This window comes from Camarhynchus parvulus, chromosome 6 (genome assembly GCF_901933205.1).
Source record: "Camarhynchus parvulus chromosome 6, STF_HiC, whole genome shotgun sequence".
NCBI lineage: Eukaryota > Metazoa > Chordata > Aves > Passeriformes > Thraupidae > Camarhynchus > Camarhynchus parvulus.
Window position 1 is genome coordinate 34,527,022 of NC_044576.1, and position 26,387 is coordinate 34,553,408.

General features: G+C 53.8%; 1 protein-coding gene across 1 annotated transcript in view; it reads right to left on the minus strand.

Annotated features, from left to right (window-relative positions):
* Positions 1 to 412: 412 nt before the first annotated feature.
* The window catches only part of TCERG1L (transcription elongation regulator 1 like), a 51,001-nt gene continuing 25,026 nt past the window's right edge, over positions 413 to 26,387 (minus strand). The window contains exons 6-14 of the mRNA XM_030951767.1: positions 21,333 to 21,458; positions 16,430 to 16,524; positions 15,316 to 15,404; positions 14,118 to 14,272; positions 10,863 to 10,932; positions 9,506 to 9,641; positions 6,104 to 6,193; positions 3,546 to 3,664; positions 413 to 1,330 (exon numbers count right to left, since the gene is read on the minus strand). Of these exons, the coding sequence (XP_030807627.1) occupies positions 1,174 to 1,330; positions 3,546 to 3,664; positions 6,104 to 6,193; positions 9,506 to 9,641; positions 10,863 to 10,932; positions 14,118 to 14,272; positions 15,316 to 15,404; positions 16,430 to 16,524; positions 21,333 to 21,458 (1,037 nt within the window). The 3' untranslated portion in view covers positions 413 to 1,173. The remainder of the gene's footprint in view (positions 1,331 to 3,545; positions 3,665 to 6,103; positions 6,194 to 9,505; positions 9,642 to 10,862; positions 10,933 to 14,117; positions 14,273 to 15,315; positions 15,405 to 16,429; positions 16,525 to 21,332; positions 21,459 to 26,387) is intronic.

A 26,387-nucleotide genomic window follows, 5' to 3' on the forward strand; every position in this document is an offset into this window, starting at 1 on the left:
TCCTGGGGAAAAAAAATCACAACCAGAGCATCTTTGGAGCAGCACAGAGATATCCTGATGTCCCTCCAGCCACAATATCCTACCTGTGCAGCCAGAGTGACTCTTGTTCCCAATATCCTCAGATTTCCAATGGATCTCACTGAATTTGCACACAAATCATCATTGGCAGGAGCCCCCTCTGGTTTTCCATCTCTCCAGTAAAAATCACCAGCCCTGCGTTATTTTCCCCATTATTTCCTGGAATCCCAGAGTGTCCTGAGCTGGAAGGGACCCACAAAGATCCAGTCCAACCCCTGGCCCTGCACAGACACCCCAACAACCCCCACCCCATCCCTGACAGCATTTTCCAGTTGAGTTCTGGCAAAAAAAACCTCTTCAAAAAGTTTCACCCCTGAAAACAGGCTTGAAATGCTTCTTAATTACAAAAGTTAAATATTTATTTATACAAATATGATGAGAAAAATCTCATGCAGACTCTTCACACACAGGAACAGAACCCAAATCCAACGGGGATGGCTTCACCACAGAACTGGGGTTGGAAGGCTGAGGGGAACCCTGCCCACGGCGAGTTCTGGGCCGGAGAGTTCTCCCATGGAACATGTGCCAAGATTTCCACACTCTTCACCAAGATTTACAATGAATAGCTGATTACTACTACTCAAGGACTGGACAGAGACGGATGAGCAGCGGGAGCGGGTCCTGCAGACCACCAGACCCCACACACTTGGTGGAAATGCAGAGGTGCCAAAAGATTGCTTGAGATAATTCCCCTAAATGATGGAAATGCCTTGAGATTGCTCTGGATGGCATCTGCTTCTGCTTAATTATAAATCTGCATCGGAGTCATAACTTGTGTATATTACAAGTAATTTGCATAATTAAAACAATTAAGGGATCGACATATCATGGCAATTAGAAATGCATCGAACTCTGGATGTTGTACAAAAGAGAGCTTCAATATGAAACATTAATTCTTTGAGAACAGAATATCCTTCCCATTCCTGCAGAACAGCCTTCCCCACTGCAGTGGGTGCTCCCCAAACTCCGTTCAGAGGCAGCTTTGACCTCCCGCTCCTGGTGCTGCTCTGGGACCCCGCGCGTTTCCTCCTTCCTTGGAACCCCTTCCCGCAGCCCAGCCCGGGCACGTGTCTTTATTGCCAGCTCCACTTGCTCTTATCTCATTTTCCGCAGCCTTATCCTGTTTTCCTTGTCCCTCTTTTTGAGGATGAGGATGAACTGGTTGAAGAAATGCTCCTGGTCCTTCTTCTTCGGGACGAGGCGGAAGCGCTGGTCCCGGCCGTGCTTCTCGGCGAACTCCTTGAAGGTTGTCCTGTGGGAAAGGCAAAGTCCTTGAAGGTTGTCCTGTGGGAAAGGGGACCTGGGCAGCTGGGGCTGTGCCTGGCACCCCCGGGCTCCTGTCCTGCACCCACCCCCAGAACCAGGGTGTACAAAGAGAATCCCACTCTTTTGCCACAGAGATGGTTCGCTCAGTAAGAGCTGCTCGGAAGGAGCTCGCTTGGGTTTCAGGATGGCAAACTTAAATTCATTTTGCTTGGTTTTTCTTGCTAGACCATGATGCAAAAGGTACAAGGGTTGATCTTTGCTGTTAATAGCTTAGTTTTCATTATTATTTCATCTTTCCCTTAAGGAACGTAGTCTCGATCGCGCCAATGGTGTCTTTTCTATCGCCTATACTGGGACTAGAAAAGGGGACCTGGGCAGCTGGGGCTGTGCCTGCCACCTGTCACAAACATCTTTTATGGAAAATCCTTTCCTTGGGATTTTTCCTCCTGAGAAGCTGAGAGGCCTCAGGAACAAAATGTAACCAATGATTATCTGCTGCTGTGGAATGCAACAGGTGCATCTGTGATTGGTCTCATGGGGTTGTTTCTAATTAATGGCCAATCACAATCCAGCTGGCTCAGACTCTGTCCGAGACACAAGCCTTTGTGATCATTCTTTTCTATTCTATTCTTAGATAGCCTTCTGATGAAATCCTTTCTTCTATTCTTTTAGCATAGTTTTAATGTAATATATATCATAAAACAATAAATCAGCCTTCTGAACCATGGACTCAGATCCTCGTCCCTTCCCTTATCCTGGGACCCCTGTGAACACAGTCACAGACACCCCCAGGCTCCTGCCCTGCACCCACACCAGGAACCAGGGCATGGGAGTGGGCGTTAGGAATGGGATGGAGAATCCTCCTCCTCTTCCTCCTGGGATGGAGGAAGATGAGCCCCCACGAGGGCTCTGGGCACTGGGGCAGCCAGCAAGGATTAAAATGGCATTTCAGAAGGGTTGGTGGCTGGCAGGAGGCTGCTGAGCCATTAAAGCCATGCTCACAGAGCAGTGACAGGGAGGTTTTATTTCAGCTCCTGCATGTTTTGTATTTCCAAGGCGAGCTCCCTCCTAGCAGGGTTTTCTACCTTCATTGCCTTTCAGGCTGCATGCCCGGCTCCTTTCCCCAAGGTGACTCTTTGCTTTTTATTGGAAATATTTGGGATTTATTCCTCTCATTGTGTGCCTAAATCAAGGCAGGGAAAGGAGCTTCCTCAGTGCTTTGTTGTCACAGTCAGCTCCCAAAACCCTTCAGGGGTGAAATGCCCCTGGCCTCTGGGCCAGCACAGCTTTTCCCCTGGGCACTGGGAATATCAGTGCTGGAAGCAGAGTTTGGGTGGGACATCAGCCCAGAATATCCCTAATTTTGTTGTAAAACGTTTCTTGTAATTACAATTATTCCAGCCCCACGTGCTGTTTGGATCTGTGTGCCCACGCAGGTCGTGCTGAATAATTATCTGCATGTTTTATCAGAGAAAACAGTCATTTCTTTGTTCCAGCAATTTAACAATATTTATAATATAAACCCCTTTATTTTCATGTAATTTACAAATGAGAAAGCACTGCCCTAAGCACTGCCACTGCCACTGTGTGAGTCTGGATCCATCACTAGAAAAACAAAGTAAAACATAAATTGTGCCTTGCACGCTGTATTTTAATTTAAACACAGAATTGTAGAGCCACAGAAGGGTTTGGGTTGGGAGGAATCTCACAGATCATCTTGTTCCAGCCCCCTGCCATGGGCAGGGACACATTCCATGGATTTAATGGTGTAGCATTAACAGGAACTTTGAGAAATTATATTTCTCTTCCACCAAGCCCAAGACTAAATGCAATTTCTGAGTAATTACACCTGCATGTGTAATATGGATGAGATTGAACATTGTGGTACTGATTTTCCATAAGTAATGTGTGTTCTACAATCACTGCATATACAGGAATATAAAATAAATGTGCTGTGCAAAGTGCTGCACATTCTGAGGGAGAGAGGGAGAGGGGAAGGGACAGAGAGAGGGAGAGTGGGAGACACAGATGGAACATTTCTTCTCCCAGGAATACAACACAATTCTGGAAAATACCAGGGAAGAGATGCCACCCCAGCATTGGAACTGGCATCTTCCTCTTGCTAGGAAGAATTCTGGGCTGAAAAGCTCAGCCTAAATGACAAAGCCGAGCTTCCCAACCCTTCCTAAGGCAACACCTACCTTGGGGATAACTTGGATTCTTCCAGAAGCTTCTTGAATTCTTCCTTGGCCAACAGCAGTTTGTTCTTCTTCTCTTTGTACTCCTCCCTGACCCGGGTCTTGACAAACTGCTCGAAAATCTGGCCAGGGAAGGGAGCCAGGACAAGGAGTTATGGACAAAGCCTTGGGGGGTTTTGGCAAGCCCAGGGCCTGCAGTCCTCATCTGCCTCCCCACGTGTCCAGGAGTTTCCATCCCATCCCCTCCAAGGACTGGCCCTCTGTCCTGGCTGCAATTGGGCATTTAATTAAAGGGCAGCAGTGTTGGTATTGATCCCAGAGCCCCAGACTGGTTTGGGCAGGAAGGACTCAAAGCCCAGCCAGTGCCAGCCCTGCCATGGCTGATAAAATGATCCCATGGCTGATAAAATGATCCCATGGCTGATAAAATGATTCCATGGCTCCAAGGAATGTCTCTGGACTGACTCATCATGCCCAGGTGCTGTCCTTGCCCATTCCCTGAAATGAATCCCAAACTCCCTGCTCAGGCTCTTTAGCAGCCCTTTCCATCCTGGCAGCTCCTCATACATTTTCATTCCTGTGTTTCCTTATTATTTTGTTTCACTTTTCTTTCCTTAGGAAAGGAGATATTGGAAAGGGAGCAAATGAAGATGTATGTGCCCATTCCTGTGGTAAATACCTACAGGAAGCTCTCTGGAGAACCACGGGACAATATGGAATAAGTTCATTTTTCATCCTGTTTATTTAAAAAATGGACGATTCGATATTAAAAATTATTCCTTCTGCAGGATGACAGAAGACTTTTAAGGGAGAGGAATAACCACAGAACAGCACATTCACCTTCTCTGCAAATCCCTGCATCTCTCCTGAATTCTGTAGATTCATCTGCAGACTTTGGAACCCTTAGTGATAATTAATGCCCAAATTACCAAGGCAGCAAAAACCCCACATCCCTTTGGAGCTCCCCAGAAAAACCCAACCCTGGCAGAGAGTCAGGCCCCAGTGCTTTGTCCAGTGGGGTCAGCACCAACCCTGCCACACTCCTGGGAAAGGTCCTAAACAATGGAAATCCAGCAGTGTCCCTGCACTATCCCAATAATCCAGGGTAGAACAGTTCCCTTGGGGCCATTTCCTTCCTATTCCCAGATCCCCATTCCCAGGTTCCCCATTTCCAGGTCCCCATTCCCAGGTCCCCCCATTCCCAGATTCCCCATTCCCAGATTCCTCATTCCCAGGTTCCCCATTCCCAAGTTTTCCAGGCTCAGGAGCTGTTCCTGCACCCCAAGGGTTCCTGTGATCAAACCTTGGAGCCCCTGCTTGTCCAAGGAGAGAACCCTGAGAACCACAGAATATCCTGATGGGAAGGGACTCACAACTCCCAGACCCCAAACCCCACAGAGTCCAACTCCCAGACCACAAACCCCGCAGAGCCCAACTCCCAAATCCCCAAACCCCACAGAGCCCAACTCCCAAATCCCCAAACCCCACAGAGCCCAGCTCCCCAGACCCCAAACCCCACAGAGCCCAACTCCCAAATCCCCAAACCCCACAGAGTCCTGCTCCCAAATCCCCAAACCCCACAGAGTCCAGCTCCCAGACCCCAAACCCCACAGACCCAACCCCAAATCCCCAAACCCCACAGAGCCCAGCTCCCAGACCCCAAACCCCACAGAGTCCAGCTCCCAGACCCCAAACCCCACAGACCCCAGCTCCCAAATCCCCAAACCCCACAGAGCCCAGGTCCCAAATCCCCAAACCCCACAGAGCCCAGGTCCCAAATCCCCAAACCCCACAGAGCCCAGGTCCCAAATCCCCAAACCCCACAGAGCCCAGGTCCCAAATCCCCAAACCCCACAGAGTCCAGCTCCCAAATCCCCAAACCCCACAGAGCCCAGCTCCCAGACCCCAAACCCCACAGAGTCCAGCTCCCAGACCCCCAAACCCCACAGACCCCAGCTCCCAGACCCCCAAACCCCACAGAGCCCAGCTCCCAAATCCCCAAACCCCACAGAGCCCAGCTCCCAGACCCCAAACCCCACAGAGCCCAGCTCCCAAATCCCCAAACCCCACAGAGCCCAACTCCCAAATCCCCAAACCCCACAGACCCCAGACCCCAAAACCCCATGCTGTGGGGATGGTGAGGATCCCCCCGCTGGGCAGAGCCAAACCTGTGAGTGTCCTCAGGGAAATTCTGATTTTACAGAATTCTTTTCCCCTCCCAGGGGAGCTTCTGCAGGCTCCTGGTCAGTCTGGGGGTGCTGGCTGCAGCAGGGCCATGGGGCTGGGGCATTGGGCACTCACCTGGGGCACGGGGCACTCACATGCGGCTCTGAGCACTCACCTGGGCCATTGGGCACTCACCTGGGGCTCTGGGCACTCACCTGGGCCATTGGGCACTCACCTGGGGCTCTGGGCACTCACCTGGGCCATTGGGCACTCACCTGGGGCACGGGGCACTCACCTGGGGCTCTGAGCACTCACCTGGGGCACGGGGCACTCACCCGGGGCACGGGGCACTCACCTGGGGCACGGGGCACTCACCCGGGGTACGGGGCACTCACCTGCTTCCTCTCCTCGGGGTTGAGCAGGAGGTAGCGTGGGTCAAACACGATCTTGTGCAGCTCCTTCTCCCAGGTGGAGAACGCCGACACCTGGGCACACACAGCAGGATTTCATCAGGATGGGCAAGGAGTGAGTGAATGCTCCCGAGCTGAGCAGCCCTGGGCAGCATCCTTGGTGGGGCTGATTTTAATCTCTGGCACAGCCCTGGTGGCGCCTTGTCACAGATATGTTTTATGGAAAATCCTTTCCTTGGGATTTTTCCTCCTGAGAAGCTGAGAGGCCTCAGGAACAAAATGTAACCAATGGTTATCTGCTGCTGTGGAATGCAACAGGTGCAGCTGTGATTGGTCTCATGTGGTTGTTTCTAATTAGTGGCCAATCACAGCCCAGCTGACTCGGACTCTCTGTCCGAGCCACAAGCCGTTGCTATCATTCCATTCCTTTTCTATTCTTAGCCAGACTTCTGATTAAATCCTTTCTCCTATTCTTTTAGTATAGTTTTAATGTAATATATATCATAAAATAATAAATCAGCCTTCTGAACCATGGAGTCAGATCCTCGTCTCTTCCCTCACCCTCAGACCCCTGTGACACGGTCACAGCCCTCAGGGCCAGGATGGATTTGCTCCTCTGCAGATGCCCCCTCCCCAGCCGTGCTGGAGGAGCCGGCAGCAGGCAGGAAATGCCATTTTGTGCTGCACTTTGGGCAGCAGAGGCACCAATGCCCATGAAAGGGCCAATTCCACCTGCAGAGCTGGAGCTGGGAGCCAGCTGAGGCGCACAGGGAGGGCTGGCAGTGAACGCCCTCACAGCAGCACAGGGATGGGAACGTGCCATCCTGCAGGGCTGCTCCCAGCCTCGTGGAGCCATGGAATCACAGAGCACTTTGGGCTGGAAGGGAGCTCAGAGACCAGCCAGACCCATCCCCTGCCTGGGCAGGGACAATTCCCTCCCGCCGGCTCAGAAGCTTCCACAACATCCCTGCTCATTCACTGGCGACAGAAAAATCTGAAGGAAATAAAATATTCCAATCACTCCAACTAATTACAAAAGTATGAATTCACTCAAAAAAAAAAAAAAGGATGTGAAGTATAATTAAACAGTAATTAACACTCCAGCAGGAAAGCTCTGATGAAGCAAAGTGGCTTTAAGTGGACTTGTTTTCCTCTCAGAGTGGCTTGAGAGTGGAAAATCCAAAGCCCAGTCTGCCTTTGGGATGTGGAGCCATTGGGATCCCCAGAGCCCAGGCTGCCTTGGGGATCTGAGACCTCTGGGATACCAAAAGCCCAGGCTGCCTTTGGGATCTGAGACCTTTGGAAAATCCAAAGCCCAGGCTGTCTTTGGGATCTGGGCCATTGGGATCCCCAGAGCCCAGGCTGCCTTTGGGATCCCCAAAGCTCGAGCTGCCTTTGGGATCTGGGCCATTGGGATCCCCACAGCCCAGGCTGCCTTTGGTCCCCCCAGCATCCCCTTCCCACAGCCCGAGCTCCCCTCCCTGTGCCCCCTGTCCTGAGCTCTGGGGTCTCCAGCGCCAGGAATTCTCTTCTCCTGGTGCCTTTCACACTCTCCTGGACATCAGCTCTGTTCCCTGCACAAATCCCCCTCTGAGCTAAGGCTAATTAAGCTCAGACTAGTTCATCACATAATCATTCCAGCTGATGACTCTGTGCTTAGCAATTATTACACTGCACATTTGGCAAACATCACCTAAAATAACCTGGTAATTCTGATTTCATTCCAGGTACACCTCACACACAAATCCCCCTCTCTCCCTGGGATCAAGAAGGGAGAACCTCGAGAAAAAACAGCCCCTGGAATCCTTTCAGAAGCCTTGAGAGCACCCAGCAGGGAGAAGACCTTCCTGGAAATGCTGGCTTAGAACGTGGATATTGTGATGCTGGGTGGGAGAGGGAGCCAGGAGGAACCTTAAATTTTCCTCTTCCTCTTGGAATTTTGCGGAAACCTCAAAACTTCCAGAAGAATATCCAGATTCCATTTTGACAGAGGAAGACTCACCCCAGGCCTCAGAATAAAGAGTGGCTGTGCCTTGGAGCTCCCCTAAACCCCCTCTATTTTTAAAATGTTACAATAAATATTCTTCTCTTGACATAATTTCTGTGGGAAGCTGCAGAACTCCACTGGCAAACTCCATCTGCTTCGAGCTCTTTGTGATTCCATCCAGCAGCTCCTTCAGGAGGAGAGGGCAGGGGATGGTCATTAAATAATCAGATTTAAATGGCATTAATGGTCTCCCTGTGCTTCAGCCACGCCGAGCAGCTGCTGCTGAGCTGGACAGTTGGAAAGTGTTCAGGGTAAAAGCAAAGTAACCTCTTCTCTCCCCACTTTTAAACATCAGTGAATCCAAACTGTGAATTTCCCAAATTTCTTTATTTTGGGAGCAAGTCTTACATAGAAACACCTGAGACTCCTGTTCTGAACACCCCTAATCCTTCCAAATACTGACTTATTGCCCCCCAAGTTCCAATCTGCCAGCAAAGTCCTCACCCAGGGCTCCTTCATGGCCCTTCTGCATTTCTGCAGCATAAATAACAAGCTGTATTAATAAAGCAGCTCTGGCGTGGGGATCATTCACTGCTGAGCTGCTGAAGCTCTAATTATCCCCCTTTAAAGCCTGCTGATTGCTGGGATAAATTTTATAGGCTTTAGTGCCTGACAAGAGCCACCTTGGGCTGTGCTTCCTGCAGGAGTGACATTCCCTTCATGGGATGCACGTGGCAGGGTGGGGGAGGCAGGGGATCTGCACCCACTGCCCATTTTACCCCTCCCTGTCCCCCTGAGCCCAAACCCAGAGCATTCCCTGCGCCCAGCACAGCTGGAACCATCTCCAGAACGTCCTTCCCCAAGGGTCTGGATGAGCATTGATGGCTTTCTGCTGCCAGAGGGCAGGGCTGGATGGGAGATTGGGAATTGGGAATTGTTCCCTGGCAGGGTGGGCAGCCCTGGCACAGGTGCCCAGAGCAGCTGGGGCTGCCCCTGGATCCCTGGCAGTGCCCAAGGCCAGGCTGGACATTGGGGGACAGTGGGAGGTGTCCCTGCCATGGCAGGGTGACACTGGCTGGGATTTGGGGTCCTCTCCACCCCAAACCACTGATGATCGCAGGATTCTGGATGGGCAGTCAGTGGAACTGTCACCCTGGTTTGTGGTGATGGACACCCCAGAGCTGGCCAGGACAGGGCAGTGCCCACAGCCCCACGTCCCTCTGAGCCCCTGCTGGAGAGCTGCTGGCCCTGGACATCCCTGGGATTTGTCTGGAAAGGTCCCAGTTCCCAGGGGTGGCAGTGGGGACACGGACAGTGTCACAGGGCTCAGGGACAGGACTCCAGCGTGGCTCCTGCGTGGCTCCAGGGCTGTGCTGTGTGCCTTGAGGGCCATTCCTTACCCCCCTCTCCAGCAGCATGTCCCTGAAGTGGGTGATCCTCTCCTCCAGGGGCGGTGAGATCTGTGGGGCTGAGCCTTCCTCCCCTGCCTGCTCCTCCTCAGCGCCGGCCGGGCCTGCAGCCTGGCACTCCTCTGTTCTGCACAGGAAAGCACACACAGGGTCAGCCACGCTCTCCTGCACAGGGACTGCATCCTTTGGATCCTTTAGTCCTCCCTGGGGCATCCCAGAACCTCCCATACTCACAGCTGGGCACCAAACCCGGGCTGGAGGGGGATGGAGGGGCTGGAGGAGCTCCTGCTAAGGCAGGAGGGTCACTCAGAGTCACCAGAGGGATCTGACACCCAAACTCAAGGTGCAGCAACGTGACAGCTTCATACAGCCCTGCCAACGAGGGGGGGGACCTTAAAGGGGGCATTTTTTCATGGCAAAAATCACAATAAAGGATCCAGTTCAGCACAGCTGTAATAATCCACTGGTGCACCAGGTTTGGCTTTTCTATATTTCACATTCTGTGCTGCTTTAGTGTGGGGTCTGGGCTCACATCAGGGGATGGTGAGCTCTGTGCACAGAGCAGGGAGACAAAACAATTCCTGCTCCAGCTGGGCACCAAGGACAAATGATCCAAATCTCAGCCCAGGAGCACAAACACCGTGGGCTGGAGAGAGAAAAACAAGCAGGGTGGGACTGCAGGGGCTAAAGCTGGGATGGGACAATGAACTGCAAGGTGCAAATGGAGCAGAACTGATCCCAGGGACAGACCCCGTGCCCGGCCGTGCATTTTGGGGCCATTTTGGTTCATCTTGGGTGCAGCCCTCGCTGGGCTCTTGTGCTGCCCAAGGTGGGTCCATGGAGGAGATCCTTGGAATAAATTCCTGCTTTATTCTGGAGCTCTGCCCAGCCTAACTCGGTCAGGTTTCCCAAGGCCTCCCAGCACAAGGGCTGTGCTGCCCTCTCAGAAGGACACCTGGCACGGAGCTGGGCAGCCTGCACAGCCCAGAGCTGCATTTCCAGTCGTGCCTTCAGCAGAGTGTGAGGCACACCTGGGAATGAAGGTCAGAAACAGCAGCACCTGGGGCTGAGCAGGGAAAATCTGCTGCACTTGAGGGAGGGAAACCTTTATCCCTTTGGAATGACCCACAGCCTTGTCTGTGACCATTTGATAAAGAAGAGTCCCCCAGGCAAACCCAGGTGATGTGCATGGGAAACAGAGGCTGCAGGGAATCCTGGCCCTGGTGAGGACTGGACACCTGGAGAAGGCTCCATTGCTCACCCACACACAACCAAAACTGCTTTAACTGTCCTTCTTTGTGCCAGCCCTTCCCACCATTAGACAGACACAAGGAAACTTTGAACTCACTTATTTCTCTTGGTTTTGATGCTCAGATCATCATTTTCATCCCCTGGACAAGAGCTAACACACTTGTCTGCTGAAAAGAAATAAGTCATTATCAGATTTGAACGAGATAAATGGGAATACAAATTCCTCAGATTGACTTCTCTTCCCTGTCTCTGCTGCTCAGGTATTTCCTGCCTTTCACCCCCACAGAGGGTTTTAGGAATAACAAGTATTTTATAAAATCCTCAGAAATGCCTTCATCCAAATGGAAGCCACAGCAATAAAGTGACCGTTTCCTGTCAGCAAAATTCCTCATTTTTCATTCATGGCATGATTGTTTTAAATCTTATTATTGTTTCACCTGATCCTCCCTCCTCCCTTCCCTTCAAAATGCAACTGAAGACATTCCTGCAAAGTCATTTCCGTGCTGGCAGCCCGAGGGATCCCCCGGAGGTAATTCTGTCCCATTCCTCCTCCTGGGATCAGCCAGCCTCAGCTGCTTCCCCAGGAATTCCAGCAGCACCCGGCAGGGTGGGGACAGCAACAAACCCCACAGTGCTGAGGCTGCAGAGCAGCTCCAAGGCCAGCTCAGCCCTGCTCTGGCCTGGACACGGGTTCTTGAGGGACTCAGAGCTGGCGTTTTCAGTCACAGACATGGGAAATAAATCTTGAATGTGAAAACATATCCTGAATTCTGAAGCCTTTTCTGTTCACCTCTCCAGCTGCAGCTTTCCCCAAAGCCCCAAGGACAGTGCCAGAAGTCAGATCCCTGCAGAGCCTGCACTGGAGGGTCCCAGCACAGGGGCTGGCCAATATTCATGTGCTGGACCCAGGGCTGGGCTTCAGCCTCTTGTCTGAGTGCCAAAGGGCCCCACACACCTGGGGGAATGCAGTAAATGACATCAGCACTGGTTTCAGCAGGAGTTCTACCAGCTGTGCCCAGGGCCAGGCTGGACACTGGGCTGGGAGCACCTGGGACAGGGGAAGGGGTCCCTGCCATGGCTGGGGTGGGATGGGATGGGATTTAGGGTCCCTCCCAACCCAACCATCCCATGATTTGGTGACTCCATAATGTCCATTTTCTGTTAATTAGCTGGAAAATGCTGCTCAGCCCCAGCAGGCAGGCAGACCCTGAGGAAGAGAGCACAGCAGACCAACTGCTCTGGAGCAGCTGTCTCTCCTCCCCAAGCCCGTGGGATGGCCTGTGGGACCCCATCAGGGAGGAGCCACATCAACCTCCTGCAACAAACCCTTGGTGCAGGAGGAGTAATTGAGAAATTGGCAATTTCTCATTTCTGCCCAAATTTAAGAAGCACTTGATCCTTCAGCAGAGACAACCCCGAGCATAACTTTGCTTGACATATTTTTTTTTTAAAGATGTTTGATTTGAAAATTCTAATTAAATCTCAGCAGCAGCCACTCAGCTAAATAGATGTGGGAAGCATTGTTGGGAACACTCAGCTCGTTTGTGTTATTTATTTACTGGAGATTACAAGCTAAGAGAAGAGGTAACAAATAATCCCCCTCACCTCAGAGCTAATCTATACTAATTATGAACTGCTCCAACCCTGAGCAACCACAGGGCCCAATTATAGCAGGGAGGATTAAGATATTTAACAACAATGGAAGTCATGGCCATAAAAAACCAGGAGCATGAATCAAATCTTCGTGGTAGAGATAATAAATGGAAAGGATGGAGCGCAGCAAAAAATAGATTTTTGAAGTGGCACCTATCAGCCCTGAGTTAAGACTCTTCTGTTAATTAATTACAGAGCAGGAACAATGAGAGAGACCAGGAACAATGACCCTCAGCTTTGTCTCTGGCCATCCCTTGGCAGGAATTCACTGAGCTCACAGCAGATCCTGCAATTACAAGCTCTGTTTTTCTCCTGGAGAATGAATTTCAGCAGACAGGCTTTGGAGGAATTTCATCCACAGCTAAAGCTCTTCAAGCCATACACAAAAATGATACAGAAATGTACCCACAAGCACCTGCTGTGGAAATTCAGAGGGAAAATGGAATTACAGGCTGTGTCAACAGGAGGACACAGACAGAGAGCCCTCCTTGGAGCTGCTTTTCTGCTGACAAGGGAGCTGAAAATGGCTCACTTTTATCTCCCTGCAGCCACGGGGCTGCTGCTTCTGGGGAGATTGCAGGGCTTCTTTGGGGTTTGCAGGGGTTATTTGGGGTTTTGCAGTGGTTATTTGGGGCTTTAAGGGGTTCTTTGGGGTTTATAGCAGTTATTTGGGGGTTTATAGCTGTTATTTGGGGGTTTGCAGAGGTTATTTGAGGTTTGCAGTGGTTCACTAGGGCAGTGCCACCACCCCAATTCAGTTACAAAACACAGCACCTGGAAACAACCACAGAACTCCTGCTCTTTCCCCCCCCACAGCAAGGAGCAAGCAGCAGCTGGAGGATGTGGCTGTTCTTTCACCACCAAACCCAGAATATTCCAGAATCCCGAGCAGCCAGCCAAGGCCAGGAGCAGTCCCAAGGACTGCCATGGCTGATGTCCCCAGCAAGGGACACCCCTCCAGTGCAGCCAGTGTGGAGCCTCAGGAGCTCTGACATGGACACAGCAGCTCCCAGGAGCAGGGAGCCTTTCCCCCAAACCTTCCTGCTGGGATTTGCTGCTGCACAGCTCGGCTGGGTGATCCCCAGCCATGGAGTGATGCACTACAGGGTGATCCCCAGCCATGGAGTGATGCTCTGCTGGGTGATCCCCAGCCATGGAGTGATGCACTACAGGGTGATCCCCAGCCATGGAGTGATGCACTACAGGGTGATCCCCAGCCATGGAGTGATGCACTACAGGGTGATCCCCAGCTCTGGGAGTGATGCTCTGCTGGGTGATCCCCAGCTGTGGAGTGATGCTCTGCTGGGTGATCCCCAGCTCTGGGAGTGATGCACTGCTGGGTGATCCCCAGCTCTGGGAGTGATGCTCTGCTGGGTGATCCCCAGCTCTGGGAGTGATGTTCTGCTGCTGCACACCCTGAGCTCGGGCAGTGAAGCACACTGTGCCTCCTGAGAGATCCCTCTCCTGCACGAGGCCCCCTGCTTCTTCTCTGCAGCAGGGAGGAGGCTCAGTCCCCAGCCCAGCATTGCAGGGAAAACAAGGATTTTGTGACCAACACTGATTTCCCTCCATTGGGAATGCCCCTGGGCTGCTCTCTGTAACTCAGGGTCTCACACCTCCACCAGCACACCCAGCCCAGCTCCAGGGGCTCCAGGGGCTCAGGGAGAGGGGAACAAGGCCAGGTTGGGTTGTTGGTTACTTGGTGCAGCCTCCAGCTTGCGCTTGTGCGGGGGGTCCTCGAGCAGGCGCTTGATGTCCCCGCGGTGCCGCAGGTCCAGCGGCCGCTCCCACACCGACAGCTGCATGCTGGGGTTGAAGAAGAACACCCGGTCATCTCCAGTCCACACCACACACCTGCTCCAGGAGACACACCAGCCTCAGAGCCTGCCCAGAGAGCAGCAACGTGCCCGCAGCAGGGGCACCGCAGCCCTGCGACACCCGGGGACACCTGGGGACAGCCCTGGGACACCTGGGGACACCTGGGGACACCCGGGGACACCTGGGGACAGCCCTGGGACACCTGGGGACACCTGGGGAGACCTGGGGACAGGCCTGGGACACCTGGGGACACCTGGGGAGACCTGGGGACACCTGGGGACACCCGGGGACACCTGGGGACAGCCCTGGGACACCTGAGGACACCACAGGGACACCCCAGGCACACCCCCAGGCACACCCCAGGCACACTGCAGGGACACCGCAGGGACACATCCCTGTGCCATCCCTATGCATCCCCATGGCATCCCAATGACATCCCTGTGCCATCCCAGCTCTTGCAGAAGGAAGGGGAGATGCAGGAATTCAGGTAGAGAGACAGGCTGGGCTGGCAGGGTCAGATGGATCCCTGGATGTGCCCACGGCCAGGCTGCATGGGGCTGGTCCCATGGGTGTCAGCCCCTGGCTATAAACTAAATAAACTAAACCAGGTATAAACTGATAATTCTAGGGGTAAAGAAGATAAAAATCCTGCTATCAACCACTCAGACCACAAAGTGCAGAGAGGTTTGTCTGTTTAAAAATGCCACAAGAGCTTGACCCAGCTCCTGCTGTCAGTGCTCAGGGCATGAGGTACAGCCTGTGTCAGACAGACAGACAGAGGGACAGACAGACAGACATGGCATGGCAGGCAGGGCCACCCACTGCCACCAAGGAGCTGGGACAGGCAGGAGCTGGCCCTGGAAAGCAGCATCACCTCCTTCAAGTGCTGCTTGTCCTTTTGCCCTGTGCCCCAGCCCAGTGCCAGCCCAGCTGGGGCACAGCCACCCTGCAGAGCTGGGCTTCGCCTGCTGCTCCCTCCCTCACCCTGCTCAGGCCACGGGGATGGAAAAGCTCTGCCAGGAGCCCCCAGCGATGCTGCTGGAGCCCTGGCACTGCTGTCCCCCCGGGCAGCTCCTCACCACGGCGATCCTGGCACTGGGGCCGATGCCACGGGCTTGTTCCCGCTGGGAGCGCTGTCAGCCTCGCTCAGCAGCTTGAAGGAGCGGTCCTGGGGACACAGAGGGGGCAGTCAGCAAACAGAGCAGCTGCACAGAGCTGCTCCGGGGTACAAATCCCCCACTGGCCTGCAGGGGGTCACCCTGTGGCCAGAACTGCAGGAGAGGCTTTATGAGCAGCCCAGATAAATGGGGGCTACAAAAACACCTCCCCACCTAGAGCAGCACGCATGGAAAAGCAGCCCAGCAGTTCTGTCCATGCCAGAGCTCCCATGGCACAGTGGTGAGGGACAACCCTGAGGGTGGCAGCCCCAGGACAGGAACCAGCCCGGGAGCAGTCTGTTCCAGCCCTGCTCCTTCCAGCAGCTCCTCTGGACTGCTCAGGGACATTGCAGGGCTGTCCCCAGCTGCTCCTCTGTCCCCAGCACACGGCAAAAAAAATGTCTGGAGCTGCTGGAGGGAGTCCAGAGGAGGCACCAAGTGATCCCAGGGCTGGAGCCCCCTGGGACACCTGGGGGGGCTCACCTGCAGAGGAGCAGCTCCAGGGAGAGCTCAGAGCCCCTGGCAGGGCCTGAAGGGGCTCCAGGAGAGCTGCAGAGGGACTGGGGACAAGGATGGAGGGACAGCACACAGGGAATGGCTCCCAGTGCCAGAGGGCAGGGATGGATGGGAGATTGGGAATTGGGAATTGTTCCCTGGCAGGGTGGACAGCCCTGGCACAGGTGCCCAGAGCAGCTGGGGCTGCCCCTGGATCCCTGGCAGTGCCCAAGGCCAGGCTGGACATTGGGGCTGGGAGCACCTGGGACAGTGGGAGGTGTCCCTGCCATGGCAGGGGTGGCACTGGGGGGGATTTGGGGTCCCTTCCCACCCAAAGTGCTCTGGGACCCCATGGGGACCAAACCAGCCCTGAGTGTCCCCCTGATGCCCTGACAGTGCCAGAGCTCCTGCCCAGCTCCAAGGTAAGTTAAATCCATGGCTCTTTAAATTCCACAGCAGGGCAGGATCCTGAGTGCCCAGCCCAGGCCTGACCCGGGTTTGTGCAGCTCAGGGCTCCCAGGGGCTCTGGAGGAGCACACACCTTGTCACTGTCCCTGCCCGTGGGGACACTCTTCCTCTCCGTGCGCAGGAGCAGCGTCGGGGGGCAGGCGGCTCTGCTCGGGTCCTTGCCACGCTCTGGGAGGGAGAGGAGCTCTTTTCATGTGGAACAAACAAACTCCCAACCGGCCCAAACTGCTGAACAAACCCCTGAGTGCTGCCCGTGGCTCTGAGCCTCCTCCTGCCCCTCCTCCCCCTGCAGTCACAGCCCCTGTGCCCAGGGTGCATCTCCTCTCCAGCACCCCACTGCAGTGGGACACAGGGCCAGGGGGAATGGGATGGGATAATGGGACGGGATAGGATGGGCTGGGATAGTGGGATGGGATGGATGGGATGGGATAGTGGGATAATGGGATAATGGGATTCCAGCTCAAACCTCTCTGGGTTCCATGGGGCAGATTCCCCTCCAAATGCTACTCCAATTATTTCAAAACTCCTCCAGATACAGAACAGGCCCCCATTTGAGTCTGCTTCTCTCGGAATATCTCAGAATAATACGACATTAAACCCATGGCATTTTGCTCAGAAGATGGCTTTATGGGAGCAGAAAAGAAGATTTACAAACCAGAGCCATTAATTTCCACATTAAAGGAGGCAGGAGCAGGCAGCTGCTGATACACATCAAAAGGGGCTCAGAATTCATCTTCCCTCCCTGGGTATCTGGTAATTGGGAATCAAAGGCTTGCCAGGCACTCTGGTGCTCTGCACACAGGAGGTGACAGCCGGTGCCAGTGCCTCCACTGCCTGGCTGCTGGGAGGGGAAGGACAGCCCTGAGCAAGGCCTGGCACAGAGGGTGGCACAGGGACACTGCCAGGGGAGCCCCAGGAGCACTGAGAGGGCACAAGCAATGGCCAGGGTGACATTGGCACTTTTACAGTCACCATCGACTTGGGAAGCAGCCATGTATTTCCTCCCTGTGAAATCCAGGGTGAATTCCATCCATGTGAAATACAGGGTGAATTCCATCCCTGTGAAATCCAGGGTGAATTCCATCCATGTGAAATACAGGGTGAATTCCATCCCTGTGAAATCCAGGGTGAATTTCATCCCTGTGAAATACAGGGTGAATTTCATCCCTGTGAAATCCAGGGTGAATTTCATCCCACAGGTACGTGAGGTCGAGAGACAGGAAACATTCCTGCCTTTGGGAGCTCTGATACAAATCATGGGATGGTTTGGGTTGGGAGGGACCCCAAATCCCCCCCAGTGCCACCCCTGCCATGGCAGGGACACCTCCCAGTGTCCCAGGTGCTCCCAGCCCCAGTGTCCAGCCTGGCCTTGGGCACTGCCAGGGATGCAGGGGCAGCCACAGCTGCTCTGGGCACCTGTGCCAGGGCTGCCCACCCTGCCAGGCAGGAATGCAAAGATGTCAACTGCAGATGGAGACTGAAATGGGAGCAGACCCAAAGCACAGAGCTCTGGGAGCTCTGGTTTGTGCAAAGGCAAGTCCAACCCAGAGCAATTGCCTTGGTCACTGAGCAGTGAGGATGAGGAGGCTCAGAGCAGGGAGGTGCTGCTGTGGGCACAGAGCCCCTCTGCCCCTGAGGGGACACTGCTGCAGCACCCAGGCAGCCTCTGCTCCCTCCTGGGACATCTCCTTCCTTTTCCCTCCTGGGACATCTCCCTCTCCTTTTCCCTCCCGTGAATTTTCCTTTTTCCTCCTGTGAATTCTCCCTCTCCTTTCCCTCCTGGGAATTCTCCCTCTCCTGTCCCTCCTGGGAATTCTCCTTCTCCTCTCTCTCCTGGCACATCTCTCTCTCCTTTCCCTCCTGGGAATCTCCCTCTCCTCTCCCTCCTGGAGATCTCTCTCCCAGCCCATCCAAGGCCCCAGGACACCCCTGAGAGCTGCAGCCTTGGTGAGCTCTGCAGCTCCTCGGGCATTCCCATGTGGAACCTGCTGCCACAGCACTCTGGGCAGCCAGCACATAGAAAAGAGGATGGGAATAAAAAAAAATAAAAAAAGAAAAAGCAAACAACCAATAAAATAAAACAACAAAGGGAAGCCCTGGAGGCCTGTGCACAGCAGGAGCCATTCAGTTTTACAGCTGCCGTTGAACACTGAGTGTTTGCCCGCAGTGCAAGGGAAAGAGGAAAATAAAACAAAGAGGTTGTTCCTCCCCCCCCAGGCTCGGGGATCCCTCCTGGAGCGGGGCTGGCTGTGCCAGGAGGAGCCCCAGGGCCCCCAGCTCCCCAAGGGAACCCATCAGTGCCTCCCCATCCCTGGAGACCTCCTGTGCCCACACTGGCAGGAACCAGCACCAGGTGTTCGCTGTGTCACCAAACTGTGCCACCAAATTGTCTAGTTATGTAAATCTTTTGAAAATATCGGGATTTTTGGAACATACTAGGAATAACTATTGTTTTCAGAAGAACACAGAAGATAGTGCAAGAGCTGTTTTAGTTTGCGATATGATTCAATATAGTACCACTTGCACATGAAGAAGGCAACCTTTTTTAGTGTAAAATCATAGGTGAAAAATTACCAACAACAGTACACTATGGAGCTATTTCAAGAGAAGATTTAAAGGATGTGTTCACTGGGCACACCTGCACTCTTTGCTCATTAATTACCCTCTCCCCCACCCCAAGTGCTCAAACTGAGCTGCAGCCTGACAGGGAGGCCAGCAGGAGACATTTCCAACTCCTTTTCACCCCAGACTCAGCAGCACAGCCAGCACTGGTGAGTTCTGCTCGCTGTGGAGGATGAGGGGAGATGGAGATAAAGGCTCCTGATGAAAGAGGCTTCTCCCAGGCACAGGGACATGAATAATTCACAGCCTGCAAGCAAAGGTGAAGCAGCAAAACTGCCTTGGGTACAGCACAGAGGATGTCGGGTGGGATCACAAACAACTCCTTAAAACAGAATTAGAGAGGGAGGAGAAGAGGGAAGATGGATTCCATGCCATGAGGAGCTGTGGACAAGGCATAGTCAAAGTTTGTTTTGTAAGAGGCCAAACCTCCATTAATCTCAAAAAAGATTAACATTTTGACTCTTAAGTGCACCCAAGAACTGGATTTATTAACTATACACATCCCACACTGGGGTTTATCCTCCCCCAGGATCTCCACAGGCCAGCTCTGTCTGTCCCCACAACCTCATGGCTCTGGTGTTTGAGATCAGCCCAAAACCTCCCCGGACTGATCCCCAGCTCCTCCTCTGCTGGCTCTTACTGTGGGATTTCAGTTCTGGTCCCCCCAGGCAGGTCCTGCCCCCATCCAGGGACACAGCTCCTGCCTGCCCACACTGGTTCCCATTTAACTCCGTTTCTTTGCTGCTCTGAGCACTCCTGCTGTGCCCTCCAAGTGCTCCTTTCCCCTCTCAGAACAAATCTCCCTCAGCTGAGCTTTTCTCCTTCCTGCAGCAAACAGTGCCCACCCTCCCCGTCATTGTTCAGGGCATTTGGAGTGAGAACAGGAGGAGAACCCAGACAAATTCAGTGCTGGTGTGCAGTTCAGGGACAAACGAGAACCCAGACAAATTGAAGGTTGGTGTGCAGTTCAGGGACAAACGAGAACCCAGACAAATTGAGTGTCGGTGTGGAGCTCACGGACAAATGAGAACCCAAATTCAGTGCTGGTGTGCAGTTAGAACACACTCATTCCACGGCTGCATTCCCAGGCACACAGCCACCCTGCCCACGAGCTGCTCTGTGCCACTGCCCTGGAAATCACAGAAGCACAGCCTGGGCTGGGTTGGGAGGCACCTTGAAGCCCATCCAGTCCCACCCTTCCACTGTGCCAGGCTGCTCCAGGTCCTGCCCAACCTGGCCCTGGACCCTTGCAGGGCTGGGGCAGCCACAGCTTGCCTGGGGTGGAGGGTCAGGGGGGTTATGTCTGAACTGCTAATTCCTGATAAACACCTTTTTTTGCCCAGAACAGGTCTGGGAAGGTGCCCCAGGGCCCCTGTGGTGCCCCCAAGGTGACAGTGGCACCCCTCCCTGGCTGAGTGGCCCCAGGTCAGGCAGGGGAAGCAGCAGCCCAGTGTTGGGGAAGGTGAAACAGGAAAGCCTTATAAATACGATTGCCTGGCAGAAGATGTTGAGAATATAGAAACTATAAGTGAGATGGAAATGAAAGCAAGCTTTGAGATCCCTCAGTTACTGAACAACTGGAAAACAATGGTGTGGCCAGCTGAAGGTGATCCCCTTTTGATGGAACAACACCCTCTGCTTGCAGACAGGCCCAAGGGGCAGAGCAGACCCTACAGCTTGGCAGGAGGGGCCCAAAGAGGAGTTTTTAGGGTTTAAAATGTAACACAGGATGGTAATGTAATGATTCTTATAGGCTGTATGTAAATGCTATAGGATTTGTATCTTGTACTAGATTGGTTAGTGAGAATCAGAATATTCAACACAGAAGAAGATTTATTGTATTGTAACAAGAACTTTGCTCTCTTACCCTCTTTACTCTCTTATGCTTTTGCTCTCTTATTCCTTTTACTCTCTTACCCTCTCATCCTCTCTATCCCTTTCTCTCTCTCGGGCCTGCTCCAGCTGTGGCTGGCAGCTCCCAGCAGGGCCCTGCCCCCAGGCCCTGTGCAATAAACCCCAAATCCCAGCAGGGCCCTGCCCCCAGGCCCTGTGCAATAAACCCCAAATCCCAGCAGGGCCCTGCACCCCAGGCCCTGTGCAATAAACCCCAAATCCCAGCAGGGCCCTGCCCCCAGGCCCTGTGCAATAAACCCCAAGCTCCTGACCTGGCTGCAGAGATCTCTGCTCTCTGTCTGTCCTGACTGTCCCACCCCCGACGCTCCTCCAGCCCAGCACAACCCCAGCGGGTCTGGGGGTCCCAGCCCTGCAGGACGGGGCTCAGCCTGGCTGCAGGGACACAGAGCAAGGACCCACGCCCCTCCAGCCCTGGGGACAGCCCTGGGGACAGCACCCACCTGCTCGTGCCTGCTCCAGCAGATTGGTGGCCATCAGGGTGACGGCGGGCGCGGCCAGGGCGGTGACACGGGTGACCTGTGCTGGCACCAGGGGCCCCACGGCAGCGTCCAGCCTGGAGGCAGAACCTGCGAGCAGAGCACAAGGACACGGTGGAATCTGCCCTGGTAAACAACAACTCCCTTTAAAACCCTCAAGTTTCGTGCCCAGCCCTTGGCACTCGAGGCCATGGCAGCGCTGAGCACGGGGCTGCACTGCCAGCTGCTCTGGGGGATCTCAGGGAGCTTCTCCAGCCTCAGTGATTCAGGGAATTCATCTGCTGAGCGCATCTCCTGCCCCCACTGCAGAGTTAAAACAAGGTTTGTGTTCAGCTCCATTCCTGGCCACGATGCCCACGGATCTGCAGCCAATAAACAGCGCCAGAAATTTAAAATTAATGAGAATGTGGCCCTCAAAGTAAGAATTTGCCAGGATAGATCGATGCCCTCCCAGGAGGTCACAGCAAGATCAGTGTTCTCATTTTAAATAACACTCCTCTGGATTCCACTGTTACTCATCACAACTTCTTGGTGTCCCACTCTATCCACAGGAAATTATTTTGCCAATACTTTAAAAGTGCAGCTTTATCCAGGGCTTCACAGTCTGCTGGGACAAGGCCCAGAGCAGGAACTGTGATTTGCTCGTGTGCATTATTCATGAGGAACCAGTAACCCAGGGCTGCTGCTGGATCAGGCCAGTTAAACCAGGCTCCCAGTCCTGCAGAATAACTCCTGCCTGCTGCCACACCTGAGGTCCAACCTGGAGCATTCATTCCCAATGAACTGGGAAGTTTTTTGGGAGCTGAGCCACACAAGAGCCACCCAACCCCATCTCCTGGCAGGGTAAAGCCAGGTGGCCCAGCAGCAGTGCCCAGGTCCCATTTCCCAGCCACCACTGCCAGTGCCTTTTGTTGTATATTCATGGCTGTACATCCCATCCCTGTTTTAAGGCAGGCTGGGAATATCACAATTCCCAGCACAGCCCAAGCTGCAGGATTTCCTGCAGGGTTATCAGACAGCTCCCATCCCAACTTCGGCACATGCTGGAATAGGATGAATCACTTCTGAAACCTTCAGTCTGTTACAAGAGCCCACTGACACATTCTGAACGCCCTCATGGATCTGTGTGCCACAGCACACTATTCCAACACAGAGCATGGAATCCCAGCCTGGTGTGGGCTGGAAGGGACCTCAAAGCCCACCCAGTGCCACCCCTGCCATGGCAGGGACACCTTCCCCTGTCCCAGGCTGCTCCAAGCCCTGTCCTGTCACAGACATCCTTTATGGAAAGTCCTTTCCTTGGGATTTGTTCTCCTGAGAAGCTGAGAGGCCTCAGGAACAAAATGTAACCAATGGTTATCTGCTGCTGTGGAATGCAACAGGTGCATCTGTGATTGGTCTCATGTGGTTGTTTCTAATTAATGGCCAATCACAGCCCAGCTGGCTCGGAATCTCTGTCCCAGACACAAGCCTTTGTTATCATTCTCTCTTTTTCTATTCTTAGCCAGCCTTCTGATGAAATCCTTTCTTCTATTCTTTTAGCATAGTTTTAATGTAATATATATAACAAAATAATAAATCAGCCTTCTGAACCATGGAGTCAGATCCTCGTCTCTTCCCTCATCCAAGGACCCCTGTGAACGCTGTCACACCGTCCTTGGGTTCTATGAGTTCTCTACAGCCAAAACTGGAATGATTTCCATAACTTGCATAATTATCCCTGCAATTGCACCCCGCACTGGAGACGAGCTCTGCTCATCCCCCACCTCGGCTTCTGCCGCCTCTCAAACGTGACGTGCCATTATATAATTTCAGCTGCTTCTTTATGCTGATTTATTACCCCATCCAGGAACAATATCAGTGCATCTTCTGATGTGATGGAAGCAATTATCCCACGGCTTCCATCCGCACCAGAGTCAAGTATATATAAATATATATTTATATACACATATATATGCATTTCATACATGCAGATGGGGCCCAACTGCTTATTTTAATTATAACTGCAGCTCACCAAATAAGCTGGAATGATTTAAGGCAATCTTAACCTTTAAGGAATAAATATTTATGCTTTGGAGCTCTTTGTGCTTATGAAGAGCAGTCTTTGCAATGGATGGCTTTGGAATACAAACACAGCCTGGATGGAGTTGAATGTCACGATGCAATATCAGCCTCTGCTCTGAACTGAACATAACCTGGGCTGGAATTACACCTGAGTGTGAACCCACACTCTGGTGCTTTGTGATTAAATTCAGGCCAATTCTGCTCTAAAACAATCCTGAGGAGGGGGAGGGAGGAGGGAAGTGCTGTTCCCTGTGAAGTTCTGGGTGCTTGCAGGGCCAGGGCAGGCTGATGAGCCAGCGGTGCCTCTGGAGAACATCTGCACATTCCTGGCATCCTTTCAGGCACTTCCCAGCACCTTCCAACACAGCCAGGCAAGGCAGAGGGGAAGGAGGTGACAGGGACAAGGTGAGCAGGGACAGGAGGAGGTGGCAGGGACAGGAGGAGGTGACAGGGACAAGGTGAGCAGGGACAAGAGGAGGTGACGGGGACAAGGTGAGCAGGGACAGGAGGAGGTGGCAGGGACAGGAGGAGGTGACAGGGACAAGGTGAGCAGGGACAAGAGGAGGTGACAGGGACAAGGTGAGCAGGGACAAGGTGGGCAGGGACAGGAGGAAGTGACAGGGACAAGATGAGCAGGGACAGGAGGAGGTGGGAAGGAGGGGATGCTGCTGTGTGCCCAACACAGATTTATCCCTTGGTGTCTCTGGTGCCTGCCCTGTTCCCCAGCCCCTCCTGGCCGTGCTGGCACTGAGCTGCAGCAGGGAGGTGTCTGAGATCAGTGCTGGGCACTGCCCCATTCCCAGCCCCTCCTGGCACTGAGCTGCAGCAGGGAGGTGTCTGAGATCAGTGCTGGGCACTGCCCCAGCCCCTCCTGGCACTGAGCTGCAGCAGGGAGGTGTCTGAGATCAGTACTGGGCACTGCCCCATTCCCAGCCCCTCCTGGCCATGCTGGCACTGAGCTGCAGCAGGGAGGTGTCTGAGATTAGCACTGGGCACTGCCCCATTCCCAGCCCCTCCTGGCCATGCTGGCACTGAGCTGCAGCAGGGAGGTGTCTGAGATTAGCACTGGGCACTGCCCCATTCCCAGCCCCTCCTGGCACTGAGCTGCAGCAGGGAGGTGTCTGAGATCAGTGCTGGGCACTGCCCCATTCCCAGCCCCTCCTGGCACTGAGCTGCAGCAGTGAGGTGTCTGAGATCAGTGCTGGGCACTGCCCCATTCCCAGCCCCTCCTGGCACTGAGCTGCAGCAGTGAGGTGTCTGAGATCAGTGCTGGGCACTGCCCCAGCCCGTGGGATGTGAGCAGTGCCTGCAGTTGCCAGCTCTGAGTGGGCAGCTGCAGGAGGCAGCTGCAGGAGGCAGCGTGCCCTGCCCAGTGCTGCAGGCAGAGCACAGCTCCTCAGAGCCAGCAGTGCCAGCATTTCCCACTGCCCTCACTCCTGCTGCCCCTCCAGGGCCCCCACGGCAGCTGGGCTTGAGAATAAACTATTCAAACTCTAATTAACTCTAACAGTTTATAAAAACATTGCTCTTGTAAGCCAGAGATTGAAGACTAAACCCCTTCTTAGAGTTACCCCACCATCCTATCTCAGGAAGAAAGGATTCAAACCCCCTCTCCAGCTCCCAAAGCTGGCATTTTTAACTAAATGAGAGGAAGAAGCAGGGCAGAGCTCAGAGCTGCTGCCAGAGAGGAGAAGCACCCTGAGCTCTGTGTGCTGAGGGTGAGGCACCAGCACAGAGCCCTGCCCGAGGTGAGGCAGCCCCAGAGCCAGCCTGCTGTGGGGAGGGATGTCCCAGGCACAGGAGAGCAGAGGAGAGCAGGGTGCAGGGCAGGGTGGGGAGGGCAATCAGGATAAATCCACATCTCATCCAGTTCTGGCACTGCTGGGACATCACCTGGGAGGAATTCCCAGCCCCACGGTGGGGGACAGCAGCACCAGCTGGATCAGGAAATCCCACACTCACTACAGCTGGAAAGGACCTGCAAGACCATCAAGCCCAGCCAGCAGCACCATGGTCACCATTAAACGTGTCCCCAGGTGCCACATCCACTGAGAAATCCCTCCAGAGATGGGCACTGCACCACTCCCTGTTCCAGGGCTTCACAACCCTTCCATGAATAAACTCCCCTAATTCCTGCCCTGAACTGCCCTGCTGTGGCTGGCCTGCCCCTTGAGAGGAGCCCCAGCACCCACCCTGGTGTAACCCAGGCACAGGGAAGAGGAGTTTGGGACATCCTGGGACATTACCATCCCTTCTCCCAATGGGAAGGAGCGGTGGGATCAGCAATTGCAGCCCTGTGTGTGACAGGCAGGCCCACAAATGCACCCAGTCACTTTGATCAGTGCTGCTGTCACCTCCTGACCCCAGAAGGTGCTGCAGGTCAGGGCCCAGGGACTTGCTTCATTTGGAAGCACAGTCCATCCTGGTGAGGTAACTTGGGGCAGTCCTGCCTATCTGCAAAGGACAAGAGAATACTCTCTGCTTGAAAAAAAAAGGAAGAATTGAGCAGTAATTTTTTTTAAAAATCGACTTTTTCCCAAGCAGGCAGCATCCTTCAGCTCCTCAGCCCTGCTCCCCTTCCCCTCAAGGACACACCACACGCCTCCTCACGGCAGCCCCTGCTGGGTGAACACGAGGCTGCCCAGGAGCCACCTCGGAGGAATTTCCCTTCCTCCCTGTGTTCCTTTGTAAGGCCCAGGCACGTTCATTAAAACATTCAGCACTTTCTGAATGTGATTATGCCCTTCCCTGTGCTCAGACTGGGAACGTGTGGTGCTTCCTGAGCAGCAGCTGCCCTTGGCTGCCTGCACAGGCACAGGGCTGTGCTGGGGAGAGCATCCCAGCACAGCTGGCACAGCTGGCACAGCTGCTGCAGGGCTCAGCACAGCTGCCCTGCCCCACTGCCCCCTCCCCAGGGGGAGATGGAGCTCCCTGGGGGATGGGGAGAGCCCCCAG